Consider the following 24,530-nt stretch of genomic DNA (forward strand, 5'->3'; position numbering starts at 1 on the left):
ATTCATTAACTGGACCATTGTGGAGCATGTGACACTGACTGAACACTGATTCGTGGGAGAACTTGTAACTCACCATGCAGCGTGGGCACAGCCACTCCCCATTGGGTATCTCAGGCAGGGGAGGGTTGAGGCAGTGGATATGATAGGAGGAGGGGCAGGTGTCACAGCACAGCAACTCCCCTCCATCTTTACACACTCTGCAGAACTCCAGGTGGTCATCCTCTTCCTCAACCGCAACCTCCTCCTCATCATCATCATCATCTTTGGCCTCCCACTGGATGCCCTCCTTCTCCTGAATGCACAGATGAGGGATAGTGATAATGTACTTTGTTGTAACAATGCACTTCTGTCATAATGTGATAGGGATGATGTACTTCTGTTGTGTTTAGTGACAGTCAAGGTTAAGGTGTACTACTCACACAGTGGGGGCAGCTCCACTTGCCCTCGGGGGCCTTCTCCAGCTCGGGGTCCAGACACACCAGGTGGTAAGCTTTGGGACAGGTGTCACACAGGATGATCTCCCCTCCCTGCTGGCACACCTCACAGTAGTCCTGGTGGTCTGTCTCATAGCCGTCCCCATCCTCTCCTGCACACAAGACAAGAAACTCAGATACAAGTCAATGTAGTCTGTGTCTACACACACACAGCAGTAACAGTCATTGGGTTATGAGGGTTATGGAAAGAAGGGAGGATATAAGCTAGTAGAACTGGTTAGTGTAGATAACGGACATCGCATACTTTTCCTTTTTTTCCGACCCTTCCGGGCTTTCTTCTTGGCATTCCCCGAGGTATCAGAGCGCACTGAGGCACTGTGGATGCTGACATCATCAAAGTCTGACTCCTCCAGCCCAAAGTCCTCTTCACTCTGCCAACAGACACGGAGTCATTCACAACCTCACAGTCAATCAGCAACTTCATAACTAACACAATAAGCACATACCTCATCCATACTAGAGTTTGGGAACAACAACCTACTGTATCTATTCTAAGTCATAGTAATGTGACTGAAGGTAAGAAAGGAGACGTGTGCCACTCCAAACCCTACCGAGGAGGCTTTCTTCTTTGATTTGGTCTTCTTCCCTTTACTTTTCTTCTTCATCTCCTTTACAGTCTTTGTCTTCCGTCTTACCCCAGGCCCTATAGGACAACAAGATCAGGCACAGACCAGAGAGGTATAGAGGGTACTTTATTACTATATCTCTATACATTCTGATATACCGCATGCTTGACTGGCAGCCCTTACCCTTTCCATCTTTGGTTTTGGCTTTTCTGATTGGCCCAGGCTGAGAGATTGGTAGGGTGGTCACCTCTTTGACAGAGATGGGCGAGGCCACAGTGACCATTTCCACAGCAGCAGCCACAGCAGCAGCCACAGCAGTAGCGGAGGTGCCTTTGAAGGGGTTGTTGGCGCTGAACTCTCGCCACTTGGACCCTAACACTGTCATCATCTTTGACATGGGGATCTTAGGGTTCTTCTTGGCAATAAGTGGCCTGAGAATAGTCAGGGAAAGAACACTGTTGTCTTACCTTGTTATTTTCTCAGTTAATTATATAACAACCTGCACTAGATTAACCTGTATCTTTATTTCCCAGTACTAGTGGTGACCCATCTGTGTGACGTCCTCTCTGTGTGACGTCCTCTCTGTGTGACGTAGCCTCTGTGTTGTGTGCATGGCATGCTTGTGATTTGTCAGCCAATGTCTTGTGGTTTGGCACAGTGGCCTCTCTAAGATATCGGGTCAATACATTCAGTCTCTGAACCTCCAGGCTATCATACAAGCCCCCCCCCCAAAAAAAAGGTCCAATGTTCAACACACTGCTCCAGTTTCTCTGTGTAGTTTTAATTAGGATAGCTTCAAGTAACAACTAACAACACAGACATGACAGCCATCCATAGACAAGACGAGCAATAAATGATGACCCTACATGTTGAGTACCTGAGGAACTGGCTGAAAGCCTTGTAGTTGGTGAGGGTTGTATAGTCCTCCTCTGTGAAGCCATACTGCACATCTTCCAGACCCCACTCCTGCATCAGCTGGCTGGATGACTTGGGCTCCTGGGGCAGAACAACACAAGTGTGAGTCCAGTCTATGACAACAACAAATACAGGTCAAACTAGACAGATGAGACACGCTTAATGTACCTTATTATTTTCATCATCATCATCGTCGTCGTCGTCATCATCATCATCATCGTCGTCATCATCCTCCTCCTCCTCTTCTCTCTTCTTCCGTTTGGGTTTCTTCTCCTTCTTCTCCTTTGGTTTCTTCTTCTTCTTCTTTGTGGTGGGGGCGGGGGCATAGGTGCTGCTCTCGCTCTCTGAGCCAATCTCTGGACGTTGCAGTGGATGGTCATCCTCCCGCTCTGAGGCCTGCTCCTCCGGGTCATTGCCACCAACTCCTATTCCGCCACCTCCTCCTCCCTGACACACACACACACACTGTTTACAGTATACAATCCCACCCCCTCTGTCTGTCAATCAATCAGGAGACATTTTATACACAGACAATGAGTCAGCAAATATCACTAACACAGTCTTCATATTTGAAGAGGAAAGAGGGAGAAAGAGCATACATCCAAAAAACATGAATCATTTCTTGACTTGACCTCCTACTCCTCCACCCCCATACCATCTGGATAACGATTAACATTTAATCAACTGAGTTAATATCTAGCTCCCAGCTTGTTGAGAGCTCCATAGATGGCATGATCAGAGGCACATTCACCTCTAAACCTTCTGCTTACATAGAGAACAGCAACAACAAAGCAACATACACCTTCAGAAGCCCAGCCAATCACATCTCCCCCTCCTAGCCAGTCAATAAGACTAAGGCATATATTGTCTCTATGTATTGTCTCCATGGCCTTGCTATGGCAACATCTGTAAGGCTACGCAGTTGAACGTTTATAAATGGAGTGTATGAGTGAGCACTGGCATTGGGTTGTATGTGTGGGTGCATACACCCTGGTGCGTGTGTTTGTGCGTGCGTGCATGAACGTTGCACAGTAGGCCTGTGTGGATCCATGGAGAGACTCGCAGGCGTCTTGCTCTGCAGCGCAGAGGAAAGGATCATGTTGCCGCAGCGCCTGCCAACCCCACCGCCAGTCCGTCTGTGTTGCTATGGTGACCAAACTGTGCAGTCTGGAGCTCTCCCTCTCTCTCTCCCCCCTCCCCCTCACTCTATAGCAGCAGCAGCAGCCAATGGAACAGCGCCATCCAATCAGACACGTTTGCATAACGAGCTTGTTATGCAGAGGCCTGTGGTTGCAGAGCCTGTGTTCCAGCGCCCGTCTAGACAAATCTCATTTATGCATACGGAGAAGGGGAGAAAATGAGTGTGGAGGGGGGGTCCAAATGAAAAAGGAGTGGAGGGTGATGGAGGCAGGGAAGCAGAACCACTGTTAATCCAGAGAGAGTAACTACAGAGAAGAGTCTTAACCCAACCCCTGACCGCACAATGCAGAGGGTTCAATGTTACACAAACGCATTACAGGGCACAAGATCAGGGTGGAAACAAAGAGGAGGTCTCTGCTGGGAGATCAGGAAATATCAACTTCATTCCAGATTAATTAAGGACTTTCAGAACTAAATTAAATTAGTACATACTGTCCAGCCATTATGTCAGAAATAAATGTCAGGTTGAATATACAAACGTCATATCCTCGTGATACCTTAAACATCCCAAGCCTTACAATTGTACAGTGTGAAAACAACACTGCTTACTATCAACACGCACAGTCCCCTAAAGGGATTTTTCTCCTTAAAACAGATCTAGCCAGTCATCAGTACTAACAGCTCTCCTGTGGCGTGCTCGGGCCCTGCTGGAGGGAGTCTGAGCACAGCTGGTTCCTTCCTTCAGCTCTGAGACAACCTGGGGGGAGAGACCCACTGGTGGGGCTGTGACCTCCATTGATCCGTGGCCCATTACTGACACTAGACTTCGGGGAGAGATTGTAAGTGAATAACAGCTAGATGTGGTTTCCCTTAGCAGTCAGTGCTGCCCGATGAACACGTACAGAGTACTGTCGAGGAGAGCTTGTGAACTGAGCATGGTAAGAGAGAGGGATGGAAAGAAAGAGAGTGTGACAGAGGGGAAAGAGATGGGGTGACCCCTCATTAGCATGACAGGGTCCAGTGCTCTGTGTTTTTCTCGGCCAGCCAAAGGGCCACCAAAGCTCCTTCTAGTACCGCTGGCAGCCGTTGACAGGGACCTCCCCGTTCTGTCACCACCACTATTCAGAACACTGGTCAATCCCAAACCCAGGCAGAGGACACACAGATGATAAACAGGCACCACAAAGCCAACACAAACTGTATAACGGGCAAGGCCCTCAAATAGCAGACAGATAACCACATGAAAAAAGATCATAGTATACTATGGTATAAATACTATAGTAGTCACTGGAGTGTTTTTGCTGACTTTACTGCAGTATTCACTGTAGAGTTTTTGCGGCCTTAAGTCACAGAGTGAATACTGTAGTATTTACTGTTGTATATACTATAGTAATTACTGTAGTGTTTTTGCGGACTGTAGTATACTGTAGGAATTACTGTAGTGTTTTTGCGGACTGTAGTATACTGTAGGAATTACTGTAGTGTTTTTGCGGACTGTAGTATACTGTAGGAATTACTGTAGTGTTTTTGCGGACTGTAGTATTGTTTTATTTGTTTTAACCTTTATTTAACTAGGCAAGTCAGTTAAGAACAAATTCTTATTTACAATGACGGCCTAGGAACAGTGGGTTAACTGCCTTGTTCAGGGGCAGAACAACAGATTTGTTCCTTGTTAGCTCGGGGATTCAATCTAGCAACCTTTCTGTTAGAGGCCCAACGTACTAACCAATAGGCTACCTGTCGTGTTTTTGCAGACATTACTGTAGTATTTACTGCAGTGTTTTGGGGGATAATACTATAGTATTTACTATAGTATTCTACAGTATACTACATACTTGAGGGATAGTAAGTGTGCAGTATAGTATTCTATAGTATACTCCATATTTCTATAGTAAGTACTGTAGTATTCTATAGTAAACTGTAGTATTTTTTCATGTGGGTGTGTTACCCCAAACACTTTCTCCTGGCTCACTGTCACTGTGTTTTTCCAAACACTTTCTCCTGGATCACTGTGTTACACCGAACACTTTCCCCTGACTCCTCTATGATCTCTTTCAAGGCACACAGTGGTTAACCTCAATTAGCCGATAATCTAAAGAGCAGCCATGAAACTAATAAAGTTCAGGAGTTGTTTGATGTCTGTTTTGATATAATGGTTGTGGTGTGGTCTATGGAGAGTCCCAGCTCAGTGCTGCTGTTTAAAGCCTGTTGCCTGAATGTCAGGAACTAATGCCTGGGAGAGTTCAGCTGTCAGCTCTGTTACAACGCTGTTACTGGCACCCACTGGTACATGCTCTAGCACTCCTAACCTACCACCCATGTTGACTACCACAGGAACTCCTCCTGATCAACAGTCTAAATGGCACAAAGAGACTACTACAGTTTATTGCACAACATATACTGTAGCTTCTTACAGGTTGTGTGTTATTGTGCACAAAAATGTTTGCAGTCTGATAGAGCTCACCTCCTTTTTCCTCTTCTTGACTTTGGGCATCTTGCCCTCCTTCATCTTTTTAGGTTTCTTCTTCTTCCGTTGTTTGAGGGAGTCGTTGTCAGAGAAGAAGCTGTCCAGAGGTGTGAGCGGGACAGTGTTGTGTTCACCCTCCTCATCCTCATCTTGACACACAAACACAAACATGGCATTCAGAAACAAATGATACGGGTACAGTACCAGTCAAAAGTTTGGACACATCTACTCATTCAAGGGTTTCTCTTTATTTTTACTATTTTCTACATTGTAGAATGATAGTGAAGACATCAAAACTATGAAATAACAAATCAAAATATATTTTCTATTTTAGATTCTTCAAAGTAGCTACCCTTCGCCTTGATGACAGCTTTGCACACTCTTGGCATTCTCTCAACCAGCTTCACCTGGAATGATTTTTCCAATAGTCTTGAAGGAGTTCCTACATATGCTGAGCACTTGTAGGCTACTTTTCCTTCACTCTGCGGTCCAACTCATCCCAAACCATCTCAATTGGGTGGAGGTTGCGTGATTGTGGAGGCCAGGTCGTCTGATGCAGCACTCTTTCACTCTCCTTCTTGGTCAAATAGCCCTTACAAATCCTGGAGGTGTGTTGGGTCATTGTCCTTGTCCTGTTGAAAAACAAATTATAGTCCAACTAATCGCAAACTAGATGGGATAGCGTAGCACTGCAGAATGCTGTGGTAACAATGCTGGTTAAGTGCGCCTTGAATTCAAAATAAATCAGACAGTGTCACCAGCAAAGCACCCCCACACCTCCTCCTCCATGCTTCACGGTGGGAACCACACATGCAGAGATCATCCGTTCACCTACACTGCGTCTCACAAAGACAAGGTGGTTTAAACCAAAAATCTCAAATTTGGACTCATCAGACCACAGGACAGATTTCCACCGGCCTATTGTCCATTGCTCGTGTTTCGTGGCCCAAGCTAGTCTCTTTTTCTTATTGGTGTCCTCTAGTAGTTTCTTTGCAGCAATTCGACCATGAAGGCCTGATTCATGCAGTCTCCTCTGAACAGATGATGTTGAGATGTGTATGTTACTTGAACTCTGTGAAGCATTTATTTGGGATGCAATTTCTGGAGGCTGGTAACTTCTGTATATCACCCCTACCTCGTCACAACTCAATTGATTGGCTCAACATATTAAGAAGGAAAGAAATTCCACAAATGAACTTCTTATGGCTGCAGGGGCAGTATTGAGTAGCCAGGATGAAAAGTGCCCAGAGGTGCCCAGAGTAAACGGCCTGCTCCTCAGTCCCAGTTGCTAATATATGCATATTATTAGTAGTATTGGATAGAAAACACTCTGAAGTTTCTAAAACTGTTTGAATGATGTCTGTGAGTAGAACAGAACTCATATGGCAGGCAAAAACCTGAAAATAAATCCAAACAGGAAGTGGGAAATCTGATGTTGGTCAATTTTCAACCCAGCCCCTATTGAATACACAGTGGGATATTGGTTATGTTGCACTTCCTAAGGCTTCCACTAGATGTCAACCATCTTTAGAAACTTGTTTGAGGATTCTACTGTGAAGTGGGACCGAATGCGAAGGGAATGAGTAAGGCCTGCCATGAGCTGACCATGCTCTGACCATGCGCGTTCACATGAGAGGGAGCTCTGTTCCATCGCACTTCTGAAGACAATGGAATTCTCTGGTTGGAACATTAGGATGTTTTTAACATAAAACGGTCAAAGATTGATTCCATACATCGTTTGAAATGTTTCTACGGACAGGAACTGAACTTTTTGATATTTCGTCTGCTTTTAGGGAATGTGCTTCATGACTTGGATTTGTTGGATTTGTTAGAGCTAACAAAAGTAGCTCTTTGGACATAAATGATGGACATTATCGAACTAAATCAAACATTTAATGTGGAACTTGGATTCCTGGGAGTGCATTCTGATGAAGATCAAAGGTAAGGGAATATTTATAATGCTATTTATGAATAATGTTGATTACCCAATATGGCAGATATCTTTTTGGCTGCTTTGTTGTCTGAAAGTTGTACTCAGATTATTGCATGGTTTGCTTTATCCGTAAAGTTTGTTTGAAATCTGACACAGTGGTTGCATTAAGGAGAAGTGTATCTATATTTCCATGTCTAACAATTGTATTTTCATCTACATTTATAATGAGTATTTCTGTAAAATGATGTGGCTCTCTGCATTATCACCGGATGTTTTTGGAACTAGTGAACGTAACGCGCCAATGTATACTGAGATTTTTTTATATAAATATGCACTTTATCGAAGCAAAACATATATGTATTGTGTAACATGAAGTCCTATGAGTGTCATCTGATGAAGATCATCAAAGGTTAGTGATTAATTTTATCTCTATTTCTGCTTTTTGTGACTCCTCTCGTGTGTTTTTCTGTGAGTTGGTGGTGACCTAACATAATCGTTTGTGGTGCTATTCGCTGTAAAGCCCATTTGATCGCTGTAATCACTGTAAAGCCTATTTGAAATCGGACACTTTAGTGGAATTAACAACAAGATGGCCTTTAAAATGGTATAAGATACATGTATGTTTGAGGAATTTTAATTATGAGATTTCTGTTGTTTGAATTTGGCGCTCTGCACTTTCACTGGCTGTTGTCATATCAATCCCGGTAACGGGATTGCAGCCCTAAGAAGTTAATTAACAAGGCACACATGTTCATTGAAATGCATTCCAGTACCTCATGAAGCTGGTTGAGAGAATGCCAAGAGTGTGCAAAGCTGTCATCAAGGCAAAGGGTGGCTACTTTAAAGAATCTCAAATATAAATACATTTTGATTTGTTTAACACTTTTTTGGTTACTACATGATTCCATACGTGTTATTTCATAGTTTTGATGTCTTCACTATTATTCTACAATGTAGAAAATAGTACAAATAAAGAGAAACCGTGGAAAGAAAAGCTGTGTCCAAACGTTTGACTGGTACTCTATACAACCTTTACTCTTACCGTAATACTCATACAAATTTCATAGGGGTTCTGGTCGTCATCATCACCTATCCATCCTCCCCTTTTACCTTATATCCTATTAGCCAGGTAAAACTCCAAGTGAGGTGCTAGTCGTCCATCAACTGTATTGCCTCAATGTTGTTGTATACATAGAAGCATGCTGAATAGGGTGTACTACGGTGCTCCAGACTTCAGTGTGGCCACAGTGGGTCACAGAGGAATAAGAGACAGTGGATCACGATAAAGAGACAAACTCCTCATTCACAAACACATAGACTGGAGGGCATGAAATATGCAGCACGTGCATCAGAGTCATTCAGCCAGTCAACACTAGGCTAGCCTTGCAGCCTACCACTCCCAGAGGAACACTGAGTAGGGAGGAGGGGGTCCCTGTCTCCTAAGCACAAACCTTGACTTGCAATGTACTTATACTCCATTTAGCCAGGCTAGTCAGGAGGGGCTACACAGACACTAGGGGCTTCCAAGGTTCATTATCAATGAGGGACTCATAGAATTGTCTATTTATACATTCCCATTCACCACTGGCTAAACTGGATGCATCATCCCACTTGTGTAGATTGAGGCTCTCTCATAAACATGTATAATGGCAGCTAGTGCCTCAAGCTCTATAGTTAATAAGCCAACATGTCTGCAGTATCTCATAGGAGCTCTTTCATGTCTGAGCTACTGTCCATGTTTGCTGCCTGCCAGGCATGACATCATCACAACAACACAGCTAATGTGGTAGTTCATTCAAATGCACTGATGATGCAATTGACTGAGATGAGGAGAAATGCAGTTGAAATACAGACAGGTTGAGAAAGAAAATAATTGTCTGTTTCCGGTTCAAGATCACTCCTCCTTGCTGATATGTGACACCCCCCATTATCTACCACCAAGTTGACCACAAATGGCCAATTTAATAAATGTAATTGAGATAAAAACATGATGTCCGCACATGTAGGAATGTATGTAAGGCACCACATCTAAATGTACTCACCATGGACTGGCAGAATCCTTTTTTCCTTTAATGAGTGCGACAAGCCCGACGCGAATGATATACTGTTGTCTCGGGAACAGGCCCAGATCCCCATGATTTGCGTGAAGAGGAGGCGGAGAAAAAGGGGCCAGAGGGCGGGATGCATTCTCAGAATTCGTAGGCGATCTAATAAACCCCCACTTCCTTCCATTCTGCTAGCAAATGTGCAATCTTTGGAGAATAAAATCGATGACCTACGCGGGAGATTAAAATTAAACTACCAACGGGACATCCAAACTGTAATATTTTATGCTTAACGGAGTCGTGGCTGAATGACGACACTATCAACATACAGCTGGCTGGTTATACTCTGTACCGGCAGGATAGAACAGCAGCGCCTGGTAAGACAAGGGACGGAGGACTATGTATTTTTGTCAATAACAGCTGGTGCACAATATCTAAGGAAGCCTTGAGCTATTGCTCGCCTGAGGTAGAGTATCTTATGATAAGCTGTAGATCACACTATCTACCTAGAGAGTTTTCATCTGTATTTTCGTAGCTGTTTATATACCACCACAGACTGAGGCTGGCACAAAGACAGTATTGAATGAATTGTGTTCCGCCATAAGCAAACAAGAAAATGGTCACCCAGATGCGGCGCTCCTAGTGGCCAGGGACTTTAATGCCAGGAAACTTAAATCCTTTTTACCAAATTTCTATCACCATGTTAAATGTGCAACCAGAGTGACCAGCTTTACTCCACACACAGAGTTGCATACAAAGCTCTCCCTCGCCCTCCATTTGGAAAATCTGACCATAATTCTATCCTCCTGATTCTGGCTTACATGTAAAAATTAAAGCAGGAAGCACCAGTGACTAGATCAATAAACAAAGTGGTCAAATGAAGCAGAAGCTACACTACAGGAATGTTTTGCTAGCACAAACTGGAATATGTTCTGGGATTCCTCCCAATGGCATTGAGGAGTACACAACCATCAGTCATTGGCTTCATCAATAAGTGCATCGATGACGACGTCCCCACAGTGACCGTACATACATACTAGAGGTCGACCGATTAATTGGGGCCGATTTCAAGTTTTCATAACAATCGGTAATCTGCCTTTTTGGACGCCGTTTATGGCCGATTGCATTGTAATCCACGAGGAAACGGCGTGGCAGGCTGACCACCTGTTACGCGAGTGCAGCAAGGAGCCAAGGTAAGTAGCTAGCTAGCATTAAACTGATCTGGTAAAAAAAAAATCTATGTTCACATAATCACTAGTTAACTACACATGGTTGATGATATTACTAGGTTAACCTGCTTGTCCTGCATTGCATATAATCAATGCGGTTAATTTATCATCGAATCACAGCCGACTTCAACTTCGCCAAACGGGTGATGATTTAACAAAAACACAATCGTTGCACCAATGTACCTAACCATAAACATCAATGCCTTTCTTAAAATCAATACACAAGTATATTTTTTTAAACCTGCATATTTAGTTTTAAAAAATTCATGTTAGCAGGCAATATTAACTAGGGAAATTGTGTCACTTCTCTTGCGTTCAGTGCAAGCAGAGTCAGGGTATATATATATGCAGCAGTTTGGGCCGTCTGGCTCGTTGCGAACTGTGTGAAGACCATTTCTTCCTAACAAAGACCGTAATTAAATTTGCCAGAATTTTACATAATTATGACATAACATTGAAGGTTGTGCAATGTAACAGCAATATTTAGACTTAGGGTTGCCACCCATTCGATAAAATACGGAACGGTTCCATATTTCACTGAAAGAATAAACGTTTTGTTTTTGAAATGATAGTTTCCAGATTTTACCATATTAATGACCTAAGGCTCGTATTTCTGTGTGTTTATTATAATATAATTAAGTCTATGATTTAATACTTGATAGAGCAGTCTGACTGAGCGGTGGTAGGCAGCAGCAGGCTCATAAGCATTCATTCAAACAGCACTTTCCTGCATTTGCAGCAGCTCTTCGCAATGCTTGAAGCACAGCGCTGTTTATGACTTCAAGCCTATCAACTCCCGAGATTAGGCTGGCAATACTATAGTGCCTATAAGAACATCCAATAGTCAAAGGTATATGAAATACAAATTATATAGATAAATAGTCCTATAATAACTACAACCTAAAAATTCTTAACTGGGAATATTGAAGACTAGTGTTAAAAGGAACATCCAGCTTTCATATGTTCTCATGTTCTGAGCAAGAAACATAAACAGTAGCTTTTTACATGGCACATATTGCACTTTTACATTAATCTCCAACAGTGTTTTTTGCATTATTTAAACCAAATTGAACATGTTTCAATATTTATTTGAGAATAAATTGATTTTATTTATGTATTATATTAAGTTAAAATAAAAGTGTTCATTCAGTAGTTGTAAATGTCATTATTACAAATATATATAAAAACCGTCCGATTAATCGGTATCGGCGTTAAATCATAATCGGTCGACCTCTAGTACATACCCCAACCAGAAGCCATGGACTACAGGCAACATCTGCACTGAGCTAAAGGCTAGAGCTGCCGCTTTCAAGGAGCGGGACTCTAACCCGGACGCTTATAAGAAATCCTGCTATGCCCTCCGACAAACCATCAAACAGGAAAAGCATCAATACAGGACTAAGATCGAATCGTACTACACCGGCTCTGATGCTCGTCGGATGTGGCAGGGCTTGCAAACCACTACAGACTACAAAGGGAAGCACAGCCGAGAGCTGCCCAGTGACACGAGCCTACCAGACGAGCTAAACTACTTCTATGCTCGCTTCGAGGCAACAAACACTGAAACATGCGTGAGAGCACCAGCTGTTCCGGAAGACTGTGTGATCATGCTCTCTGCAGCCGATGTGAGTTTGACCTCTAAACAAGTCAACATTCACAAGGGCCAGACTGTCACATCACCTCCTGCAATGCCCTCTACTGCTCATCCTGTGTCTCCTTGACCTGCCGCCACTCCCCCAGTACTCGCTCCCTCTCCCTCTCTATGTGTGTGATTGTGTGGGCAGAGACAGGTGTGCTGGATTCAGAGCAGATCCTCACCAGCTGCAACCTGTTCATAACAAAGACCTCTACAAATACTCTGCCCTGCCAGATCGTAATCTCTGCTCAGTCAGTCTACGTTTCTAGCCATTTTTTACTATTCCTGTTACGCCTGTTTTCCTTGGCTGACGCTGTTTTCCTCTCTGCTACAGTTTTTCCCGCTCTGACTCTGGTCCCTGTCTCCAGTCCCACGTCTCGTCATCCTGCTACTCTGTCCTTGATTCCCCACTCTACTACTCCCTTGGATTTCCCTCCCGACCTGCTTACACTGTTTCAAGCCCTCTCGATCCAGCCTCAGCCTCCGCACCTGGTTTCCAGCAACCCGCCCGAGCATCCCCTGACCTGCATTCCATCTCCCCCTTGTGTTTCAATAAATACCTTGGTTACTTCATCCCAGTCTCCTTATCCTAGTCTGCTCTTGGGTTCCCCTGTTCCACTCTGCGTAACAGACGGATTACCAGGACGTGTACTGCGAGCATGTGCTGACCAACAAGTGTCTTCACTGACATTTTTCAACCTCTCTCTGTCCGAGTCTGTAATACCAACATGTTTAAAGCAGACCACCATAGTACCTGTGCCCAAGAACACGAAGGTAACCTGCCTAAATGACTACCGACCCGTTGCACTCAAGTCTGTAGCCATTAAGTGCTTTGAAAGGCTGGTCATGGCTCACATCAACACCATTATCCCAGAAACACTAGACCCACTCCAATTTGCATACCGCTCCAACAGATCCACAGACGATCCAATCTCTATTGCACTTTCCCATCTGGACAAAAGGAACACCTATGTGAGAACGCTATTCATTGACTACAGCTCAGCGTTCAAAACCATAATGCCCTCAAATCTCATCAATAAGCTAATGACCCTGGGACTAAACACCTCCCTCTGCAACTGGATCCTGGACTTCCTGACGGGCCGCCCCCAGGTGGTAAGTGTAGGTAACAACACATTCGCCATGCTGATCCTCAACACAAGTACCCCTCAGGGGTGCGTGCTCAGTCCCCTCCTGTACTCCCCTGTTCACTCATGATTGCCCGGCCAGGCACAACACCATCATTCTATTTATTTTACCTTATTTAACTAGGCAAGTCAATTAAGAACAAATTCTTATTTTCAATGACAGCCTAGGAACAGTGGGTTAACTGCCTTGTTCAGGAGCTGAACGACAGATTTTTACCTTGTCAGCTCGGGGACTCAATCTTGCAACCTTTCGGTTACTAGTCCAACGCCCGAACCACTAGGCTACCTGCCGTTCTCATTAAGTTTGCCGATGACACAACAGTGGTAGGCCTGATCACCGACAACGACGAGACAACCTATAGGGAAGAGGTCAGAGACCTGGCCGTGTGGTACCAGGACAACAACCTCTCTGTAATGGTCTGGGTGTAGCTGGTGCAGAGGAGTCAGGCGCAGGAAAGCAGAGATGAGTAACACAAGTAACTTTACTCAAATATTCCAATAACATGACGTAATACCGAGCCCACAATAATGGACCGAACATACATAAAACCATCACGCACAAAATCCATGGGGAAAACAGATGATAATGAACATGTAATTGGGGAATTGAAACCAGGCGTGTAAAACAAAAACAAAACAAATGGAAAATGAAAAGTGGATCGGCGATGGCTAGAAGTCCGGTGATGTCGACCACCGAATGCAATCCCGAACAAGGAGAGGGACCGAAAGTCGTGACACTCTCCCTCAATGTGGTCAAGACAAAAGAGATGATTGTGGACTACAGGAAAAAGAGGACCGAGCACGCCCCCATTCTCATCGACAGGGCTGTAGTGGAGCAGATTGAGAGCTTCAAGTTCCTTGGTGTCCACATCACCAACAAACTAAGATGGTCCAAGCACACCAAGACAATCGTGAAGAGGGCACAACGAAACCTATTCCCCCTCGGGAGACTGAAAAGATTTGGCATGGGACCTCAGATACTCAAAAGGTTCTACAGCTGTACCATCGAGAGCATCCTGACTGGTTGCATCACTGCCTGGTATGGCAACTGTTCGGCCTCCGACTGCAAGGCACTACAGTGCGAACGGCCCAGTACATCACTGGGGCCAAGCTTCCTGCCATCCAGGACCTCTATACCAGGCAGTGTCAGAGGAAGGCCCTAAAAATTGTCAAAGACTCCAGCCACCCTAGTCATAGACTGTTCTCTCTGCAACCACACAGCAAGCAGTACCGGAGTCTTATGGCTTCTACCATAAGACTCATGAACATCTAATCACAGGCTACCCAAACTACTTGCATTGCACCCCCCACTTTTACACCACTGCTACTTGTTACCACCACTTGTTATCATCTATGCATAGTCACGATCATAACTCTACCTACGAGTACATATTACCACAACAAACCGGTGCCCCCGCACATTGACTCTGTTACGGTACCCCCTGTATATAGTCTTGCTATTGTTATTTTACTGCTGCTCTTGAATTAGTTGTTACTTTATTTCTTATCCAGATTTTTTAACTGCATTGTTAGTTAGTAGCTTGTAAGTTAGCATTTCACCTGTTGTATTCGGCGCATGTGACTAATACAATTTGATTTGGCGCATATTGACTAATAAAATAGCTTGCAGCTATTACTCAAAATGCTCTGTGATGTCTTCCAGAGGTGGCAGCCTAGTAACCAGCCTGTGTGGGTGCAATAATTAAATAACATAGATTTCAACATTTATTTTGCAACGCTCGCACACGCGATTCGAGCGGTGTGGTCAGCTTATTAGCATAAATAACAGAATGCCTATGTCTGAGCTCCTGTCTGATATTATCCTTAGCCTACATAAAAACATGTACATTATTATAATTTACAACATTTGACATTGGAGCATACATAAAAGGTTATTTTATGTGTAGTGCATTCGGAAAGTATTCAGACCCTTGGACTTTTTCCATATTTTGTACTTTACTTATTTAAAAATTGCTGAAATAAAAATAAATCTTCACCATTCTACACACAATACCCTATAATGACAAAGCGAAAACAGGTTTTTAGAAATTTGTGGTAATTTATAAAAAAATAAATACAAATACTTTATTTACATAAGTATTCAGACCCTTTGCTATGAGACTCAATTGAGCTCAGGTACATCCTGTTTCCATTGATCATCCTTGACATGTTTCTACAACTTGATTGAGGTCCACCTGTGGTAAATTCAATTCATTAGACATACACTTGTCTACATAACACTTGACTGTGAGCTCACTTTCTTGCTCCTGGGTCTTGGAAGTTAGTGATAATACATGGTGGCAGGGCAGTGTATATCTAAGGGTACAGAGTGATGGTGTGTGAGTGAGCTAGTTGTGTACTGTGGGTCAATTCAGGGCAGCAGGAGCCTGGTCAGCAGGAGCCTGTTGGTGGCAGATGTAACTGAGCATTACAGCTCCTTATATATTTTGCTATTCTTGCTCACCCATTCATAAATATTATATGGTAGTAGTATATTATGACAGTGTAATTAGAACATATATGTGCAGTTGAACACAAATGTAGTGGTAACTAGTGTAAAAGGTGATGCTTGCCCAAGTATAATACACATTTACTCAGGCAAGCATCACACACACACAGTTGGACAAAAAAAGGTGTCAGCTTTCACAGTGGAGCCTCCAAAAATAGCGCCACCAATCAGGGATGACTTTAGTAGGCACACAAAAGCCCATGATAATCTTTACATTTCAGAGAAGGATGAAAAAAAGAGATGCAGTAGCAACATGTAAAACTGAGACACAGGGGCAGTGCTAGTGACATGACAAATAAAATGTGACAATGGGAAGGACAACTGAATGATTTGACAGTGAGTGGTGATTGTATGGCTGTGATAGCTAACAGTGGAAGCTACTGTACTGTGGGTCCTCGGCTCTCCCTCCATGGCTTGTGGAGGGCCCCTGCCAATCCTGAAATTCCTTAAGACTGCTGTCAAGCCTGGCTGGGTCTATATGAAAAACACTCACATCAAAGCATCATGCACGGTTAACATGCTGCATGCACAATTATACACCTGCTCATTCCATGACAGACTGACCAGGTGAAATCTATGATCCCTTATTGATGTCACTTATTGATCCATTTCAATCAGTGTCGATGTAGGGGAGGAGACAGGTTAAATAAGGATTTTCAATCCTTGAGACATGGATTGTGTGTGTGCATCCAGAGGGTGAATGGGCAAGACAAAAGCTTTAAGTGCCTTTGAACATGGTATGGTAGTAGGTGCCAGGTGCACTGGTGTCAATAACTGGAACGCTGCTGGGTTTTTCACACTCAACAGTTTCTTATGTGTATCAAGAATGGTCCAACAGCCAAAGGACATCCAGGCAACTTGAAACAACTGTGAAAACAACTGTGAAAAGCATTGGATTCAAGATGGGCCAGCATCCCTGTGAAACGCTTTCGACACCTTGTAGAGTCCATGCCAGACGAATTGAGGCTGTTCTGATGGCAAAAGGGGGTGCAAGTCAATATTAGTTCCTAATGTTTTTTTCACTCAGTGTAGAACACACTAGGAGAAAATATATAAAACATATAAAGAATCAACTTAAACATAACAAGAAGGATTCATTTAAATCACACATTTTCATAGCTACTTGCATGCATTTACACTTTTTTTAACCACAAGTCTTTGGTTATTGGGGTCGTGCATCAGTGATTGCGTTATCCCTCAGGATGTGGCTGGCAGACTATGTGCTAAAATTGCAAAGAACTCTCCTCTTTCTGAAGCTAAGCTGGTCTTAATTAAATTGTACCAATAGAAATCATTTTAAGGTACAGTATTTTGTGAGTCGGTTTGCTCCATAACACCCATGACTACAGTGCATTCGGAAAGTATTCAGACCCCTTGACCTTTTCCACATTTTGTTACGTTACAGCCTTATTCTAAAATGTAATACATTTTTGTTTTTTTGTGATGCATTAGAATGATGGAGGTCACTGGAGGTCACTGTGTTCTTGGGGACCTTCAATGCTGCAGAAATGTTTTAGTACCCTTCCCCAGATCTGCGCCTTCCTTTGACCTCATGCCTTGGTGTTTGCTCAGACCTGCACTGTCAACTGTGGGACAAGTGTTATGTAGACAAGTGTATGTCTAATGAATTGAATTTACCACAGGTGGACCTCAATCAAGTTGTAGAAACATGTCAAGGATGATCAATGGAAACAGGATGTACCTGAGCTCAATTGAGTCTCATAGCAAAGGGTCTGAATACTTATGTAAATAAAGTATTTGTATTTATTTTTTTATAAATTACCACAAATTTCTAAAAACCTGTTTTTGCTTTGTCATTATAGGGTATTGTGTGTAGAATGGTGAAGATTTATTTTTATTTCAGCAATTTTTAAATAAGTAAAGTACAAAATATGGAAAAAGTCCAAGGGTCTGAATACTTTCCGAATGCACTACACATAAAATAACCTTTTATGTATGCTCCAATGTCAAATGTTGTAAATTATAATAATGTACATGTTTTTATGTAGGCTAAGGATAATATCAGACAGGAGCTCAGACATAGGCATTCTGTTATTTATGCTAATAAGCTGACCACACCGCTCGAATCGCGTGTGCGAGCGTTGCAAAATAAATGTAGAAATCTATGTTATTTAATTATTGCACCCACACTGCTCGCGAGCGTCTGCATTGCCAAGGGCTAAAATAGAACTCCTTTCTATTTCTGACGTAGATCGCACTGCAAGTCCTGCCTCTCCCATCTCCTCACTGGATTATAGAAGCAGGTACCCATGTGTCATCTCCTCATTGGTTATACCCACGTGGGTGATTGAAAGACGAACTGCATTGCCGGTCGGTGTAGTAATACTATGAAAGTTTAGATGCCAATCACCATATAAATTCAAAGATAAAAAAAGCCTGGAAGGAGGAGAGATGACTAGAAACGATTCGTTTGACCGTTTTATGTGTGGATTAATTGTCGGAGTACAGGACCTTGTGCATTTCAGGTAAAATAACAACCTAATGTTTATATCCCAGGAAAAATTAACTAGCAACAGCAAGCTAGCTAAATAGGACAAATTAGCTAGCAAGTGCAAGCTAACTAGCTAAATTTCCATAAATGTTTAATGCTTTTCGACCTGTCCCCAAATTAATATAATTGGTCCAGAGTTGGTTTTGATATTTTAACCTGCGTGTCGTGATCGCGTTTGGTGTAAGGGGACAAAATAGATTTATGCACGATGGTTTGGGTTCCGTGTAAGCCTAGTGCAAACGTCAAACTATCCAGAGCATATACATGAAAAAAGAAATCTATTTTTTAACAAAAAAACACAACATACAAAACCATACACTGCACAGCTAGGCCTAATGCGAGGTTATTCTTTATTGCACCATGACAAACTGGTGCCATAACCAGCCAACCATTACACACTGATAGGCTAATGCAAAATGCAGGAGGGAATTTTAGTCTACCCTGGCTAAGGTTGCAAAGGGTCGGTAAACTTTACCAAGGAAGTTAAGCCCGGGAATTTTGTGAATTTAGCTTAAATTCATCAAAAAGGTTAGCTTATAACAGTGAACTTTTTTGTGCGATACAAATAAGATAATTCTAGGTCTTGTGGCATATTTTGGTTAAACTATCATTCAATGGAATTGCAACACTCTGCATGCACAGTGCATTCTTCCATCATGTGCAGTGCACTCTTCCATCCCATGTACACTTGATTCTCAAGATCTTGCACACTAATGAGGTGCTATTAAGCATCTCCAATCCAAAATTAAATCTAGAATCGGCTTCCTATATCGCAACAAAGCAGCCTTCACTCATGCTGCCAAACATACCCTCGTAAAACTGACCATCCTACCGATCCTCGACTTCGGTGATGTCATCTATAAAAATGCCCTCCAACACTCTACTCAACAAACTGGATGCAGTCTATCACAGTGCCATCCGTTTTGTCACCAAAGTCCCATACACTAACCACCATTGCGACCTGTACGCTCTCGTTGGTTGGCCCTCGCTTCATACTCGTCGCCAAACCCGCTGGTTATCTACAAGTCTCTGCTAGGTAAAGCCCCGCCTTATCTCAGCTCACTGGTCACCATAGCAGCACCCACTCGTAGCACGAGCACCAGCAGATATATCTCACTGTTCACCCCCAAAGCCAATTCCTCCTTTGGTCATCTTTCCTTCCAGTTCTCTGCTGCCCATGACTGGAACGAATTGCAAAAATCTCTGAAGCTGGAGACTCACATCTCCAAGCACCAGCTGTCAGAGCATTTTACAGATCACTGCACCTGTACTTAGCCTATCTACCTACCTCAACCCCATACTGGTATTTATTTATTTATTTAGCTCCTTTGCACCCCAGTATCTCTACCTGCACATTCATCTTCTGCCGATCTACCGTTCCAGTGTTTAATTGCTATATTGTAATTACTTCGCCACAATGGCCTATTTGTTTCCTTAACTTACCTCATTTGCACTCACTGTATGTAGAATTTTTGTTTTCTTTTGTTCTACTGTATTATTGACTGTATGTTTTGTTTATTCCATGTGTAACTCTGTGTTGTTGTATGTGTCGAATTGCTATGCTTTATTTGGGCCAGGTCGCAGTTGCAAATGAGAACTTGTTCTCAACTAGCCTACCTGGTTAAATAAAGGTAAAATTAAAATAAATAAATAAATAAATATTGAGCCGACACTACTACACTGTCTGAGCCAAGGACTAAATGCTTTTTGGTAAGGTTTGATTACAATACTTGGTGGGGTGAATATATTTTATATGACATACATGATTTTTTGTTAACTAGTAAATAGTAGACTACAGCAAAGTGTGTTTAAATCATTTCTAACTTAACAATTTCTGCTAGTTAGTTTTTGCTACCATGTTGGTTTTAGCTTGCTTGAGCCTGCTAACTGAGGAGTGTTAATTCACCTGTTTCCATGCATGTTTCATTTTAAAACATGTATCTTACAAAGGAGTTGTTTAATCTAACTGCTTAACTATTTAAATTGTATATTTGGGTTATTTTACTCATTTTTTTCTCATCTTTAGAGGACAATGCCACGGGCACTATCTGATGTGTGGAGACATTTCACTACAGCTAATGTAGAAGGAAAAGCTGTGTACATGTGCAAATACTGTGCCAAATCATATGTGAAGAATGCAACAAAGATGCAGAATCATCTGGCCAAGTGCATAAAGTTCCCTCAGTGCTCACAACAAGCAACCTCTGACAAAAGTCCCTCTACTTCTATTTGAGTTGAAAATGATGAATCAGACACCTTATCGATAGCAACAGCTCATGGTCCTCCTGGAATCAGAGGTTTTGTTGACTCAATGGAGGAACGTAGTCAGAGAAATGCTGATGAATGTCTTGCTCGAGCTGTGTATACAACTGGTTCACCTCTGATGCTCACAGGCAATGTGTATTGGAAGAGATTTCTGAATGTTCTTCGCCCAGCATACACCCCTCCAACCAGACATGCTTTTTCTACTCATTAGCTGGATGCAGAGTTCAACTGAGTTCAAGTGAAGGTCAAGCCAATCACAGAGAAAGCAGACTGTATTGCAATCATCGCTGATGGGTGGTCGAATGTTCGTGGGCAAGGAATAATTAACTACACCATCTCCAACCCTCAACCAGTTTTCTATAAGAGCACAGACACAAGGGACAACAGACACACTGGTCTCTACATTGCAGATGAGCTGAAGGCAGCCATCAATGACCTTGGACCACAGAAGGTATTTGCACTGGTGACAGGCAATACTGCGAACATGAAAGCTGCTTGGTCTAAAGTAGGAGTCCTACCCTCACATCACACCCAGTGGCTGTGCTGCTCATGCATTGAATCTACTCCTCAAGGACATCATGGCACTGAAAACAATGGATACACTCTACAAGCGAGCCAAGGAAATGGTTAGGTATGTGAAGGGTCATCAAATTATAGCAGCAATCTACCTCACCAAGCAAAGAGAAGAATAAGAGCACCATATTAAAGCTGCAACATCCATTGGGGTGGTGTTATCATCATGTTTGACAGTCTCCTCTAGGGGAAGGAGTCTCTCCAATAAATGGCCATATCACAGTCTGCCAATATGGACAGCCCCATCAAGAGGATCCTCCTGGAGGATGTATTTTGGGAGAGAGTGGTAAAGCAGCCTGAAACCTATAGCAGTAGCCAATGCACATATTGAGGGAAAGAATGCCATCCTGTCTGATGTTCAGACTCCGCTTGCTGATGTAAGAGAAAGAATCCGTACTGCCCTGCCCACTTCACTGTTGCTCCAAGCAATGTTGGACCCCAAGTATGCTGGCAAGAGCATCCTGTCTGATGCAGAGATCAACAAGGCCTATGGTGTCATCACTACCGTGTCTCGCCACCTTGGCCTGGATGAGGGCAAGGTTCTTGGCAGTCGGGCAAAGTACACTTCCAAGCAAGGGCTTTCAATGGAGATGCAATATGGCAGTCGTGCCAACATATCTCATCAGCCACCTGGTGGAAGGGACTTTGTGGAACTGAGGCTCTTTCCCCTGTTGCCTCCATCATCCTCCAAATCCCACCAACATCAGCCACCTCAGAGTGCAACTGGTCCTTGTTTGGGAACACACACACCAAAACACGCAACAGGCTGACCAATACAAGGGTTGAAAAATTGGTGGCCATCCGGACAAATTTGACAAATCTGACAAAGAGCCATCCTCAACTAGCTAGGTTGGAAAGTGACAGTGAAGATGAGGCCTCAGAGTCTGATGTTCAAGGGGTGGACATTGAGGAGGTTCAGGGAGAAGACATGGAAGCCTGAGAAGAAGAAAACCAAAGCTTTAGTTTCTAGACTATCATTTTACAGATCTATGTTGAAAAGATGCGATGGATCATTGGGGATCATTCCCTTTCTTTTGTTGTTCAGTGAAGTCATCCCATGTGAAGAGTCAACTCATTTAATTAAAGTTCCATTCATAACTAAAATCGTTTTTTTTTTCTATTAGAAGGATTTCATAATTTTCAATTATGTCTACTTATGATAAGGTAAAAGGATTATGTTTCTGTCTCCATATGATATGGTAAATATATACAATGTAAAAAAACATCTACATTTAAATGGTATTAATATTAATTTGCATATATTTCCGTTCATTCCAATATATTCCCGTTAATTCTCACAGAAAGTTTCCACCTCTGAATATTCCCCAAAATGTGCAACCCTAGCCCTGGCTGCTAATCCAGTAGTAAATCATCTGGGGCCTGGAGCTAGCTGGAGGAGAAAAACTATGAATGCAATGATTGTATTGAGTGAACTGACATGGTGGAATAAAAAGGCAGGCTCCTGGCCTGGACCATTCCTGTAGGGTACTTCATCACATCACCCCTGGCCTGACACTGGCTCAGCCACTGGCTCCCCAGATATTTAGGACCTGGTTGACTGCCATGGATGGAGAGGTTGATAAACCAGGCTCAGGGGGCACCCTATTTAACTAGCAGTGTAAATAAGAGATGAGTTGATGGGTTTAAAGATGTCATCTACCATGCTCTCACCATTTTAAGGTTTGGAGGGTTCACATGGGGCGCGTTCAGTAGGACGCAACGTTTTTGAACATTCAAATAGCCAATTTCTATGTAAAACAAGCATGCCTCTTACATGAAGAATAAGGAATCACATCGGCTTTATTCATGGTATTTCTATCTCCATCATTCTAAAACATTTGGCAACTGAACATGGCCATGGTCTTGAGTATATTCAAAAGTGTAGTTTTACAGACCATCCAACCTGACAGAGCTTGAGAGGATCTGCAGAGAAGAATGGGAGAAACTACCCAAATACAGGTGTGCCAAGCTTGTAGCGTCATACCTAAGAGGACTCGAGGCTGTAATCATTGCCAAAGGTGCTTCAACAATGTTCTGAGTAAATGGTCTGAATGCTTATTAATTAAATGTGATATTTCAGCTTTTTATTTTGAATAACATTGCAAAATTGTCATTATGGGGTATTGTGTGAAGATCAATGAGAATATATATATTTTTTAATCAATTTTAGAATAAGGCTGTAACATAACAAAATGTGGAAAAAGTCAAGGAGTGTGAATACTTTACAAATGCACTGTATACAAATTAATACAAAATTATAAACTGAATTGTTTTGAGACAATATGGTATTCAGCCCTGTTATGGCAAGCCTAAATAAGTTCTCAAGTAAACATTTGCTTAACAAGTCAAATAATAAGTTGCATTAACCATTTTTTAAATTCCTACCTAATTTCTGTAGCCCACACAGACAATTATCTGTGAGGTCCCTCAGCAGTGAATTTCAAAGACAGACTCAACCACAAAGACCAAAGAGGTTTTCCAAAGAAGGGCACCTATTGGTATATGGTTAAAAATTAAAAAATCAGACATTGAATATCCATTTGAGCATGGTGACGTTATCAATTACACTTTGGATGGTGTATTGGGCTCCCGAGTGGCTCAGCGGCTATAAGGCACTGTATCTCAGTGCTTGAGGTGTCACTACAGACACCCTGGTTCGATTCCAGGCTGTATCACAACCGGCCATGATTGGGAGTCCCAATAGGGCGGTGCACAATTGGCTAAGCGTCATCCGGCTTTGGCGGGTATAGGCCGTCATTGTAAATAAGAATTTGTTCTTAACTGACTTGCCTAGTTAAATAAAGGTTACACATCAAAGTCATTAGAAAGATACAGGCTCCCTTCTTAACTCAGTTGCCGGAGAGGAAGGAAACCGCTCAGGGATTTCACCATGAGGCCAATGGTGAAGTTAAAACAGTTAGAATATAATGGCTGTGATAGGAGAAAACTGAGGATGAATCAACGACATTATAGTTACTCCACAATACTAACCTATTTGACAAGAGTGAAAAGAAGCAAGCCTGTACAGAATAAAAAATATTCCAAAACATGCATCCTGTTTGCAACAAGGCACTAAAGTAATACTGCAAAACAATGTGGCA

The 24,530-nt window shown here is 42.7% G+C and overlaps 1 protein-coding gene across 5 annotated transcripts in view; it reads right to left on the reverse strand.

The window, feature by feature from the left end:
• Positions 1-24,530, reverse strand: part of LOC109875254 (chromodomain-helicase-DNA-binding protein 5) — a 52,070-nt gene that overhangs the window by 24,984 nt on the left and 2,556 nt on the right. For all 5 annotated transcript variants that reach the window (XM_031813561.1, XM_031813624.1, XM_031813477.1 and 2 more), the window contains exons 2-9: positions 5,580-5,731; positions 2,144-2,422; positions 1,938-2,056; positions 1,244-1,491; positions 1,046-1,137; positions 739-865; positions 420-586; positions 74-292 (exon numbers count right to left, since the gene is read on the reverse strand). In XM_031813561.1, coding sequence (XP_031669421.1) covers positions 74-292; positions 420-586; positions 739-865; positions 1,046-1,137; positions 1,244-1,491; positions 1,938-2,056; positions 2,144-2,422; positions 5,580-5,731 — 1,403 coding nt within the window. The remainder of the gene's footprint in view (positions 1-73; positions 293-419; positions 587-738; positions 866-1,045; positions 1,138-1,243; positions 1,492-1,937; positions 2,057-2,143; positions 2,423-5,579; positions 5,732-24,530) is intronic.

This window comes from Oncorhynchus kisutch, linkage group LG1 (assembly GCF_002021735.2).
Source record: "Oncorhynchus kisutch isolate 150728-3 linkage group LG1, Okis_V2, whole genome shotgun sequence".
Taxonomy (NCBI): domain Eukaryota; kingdom Metazoa; phylum Chordata; class Actinopteri; order Salmoniformes; family Salmonidae; genus Oncorhynchus; species Oncorhynchus kisutch.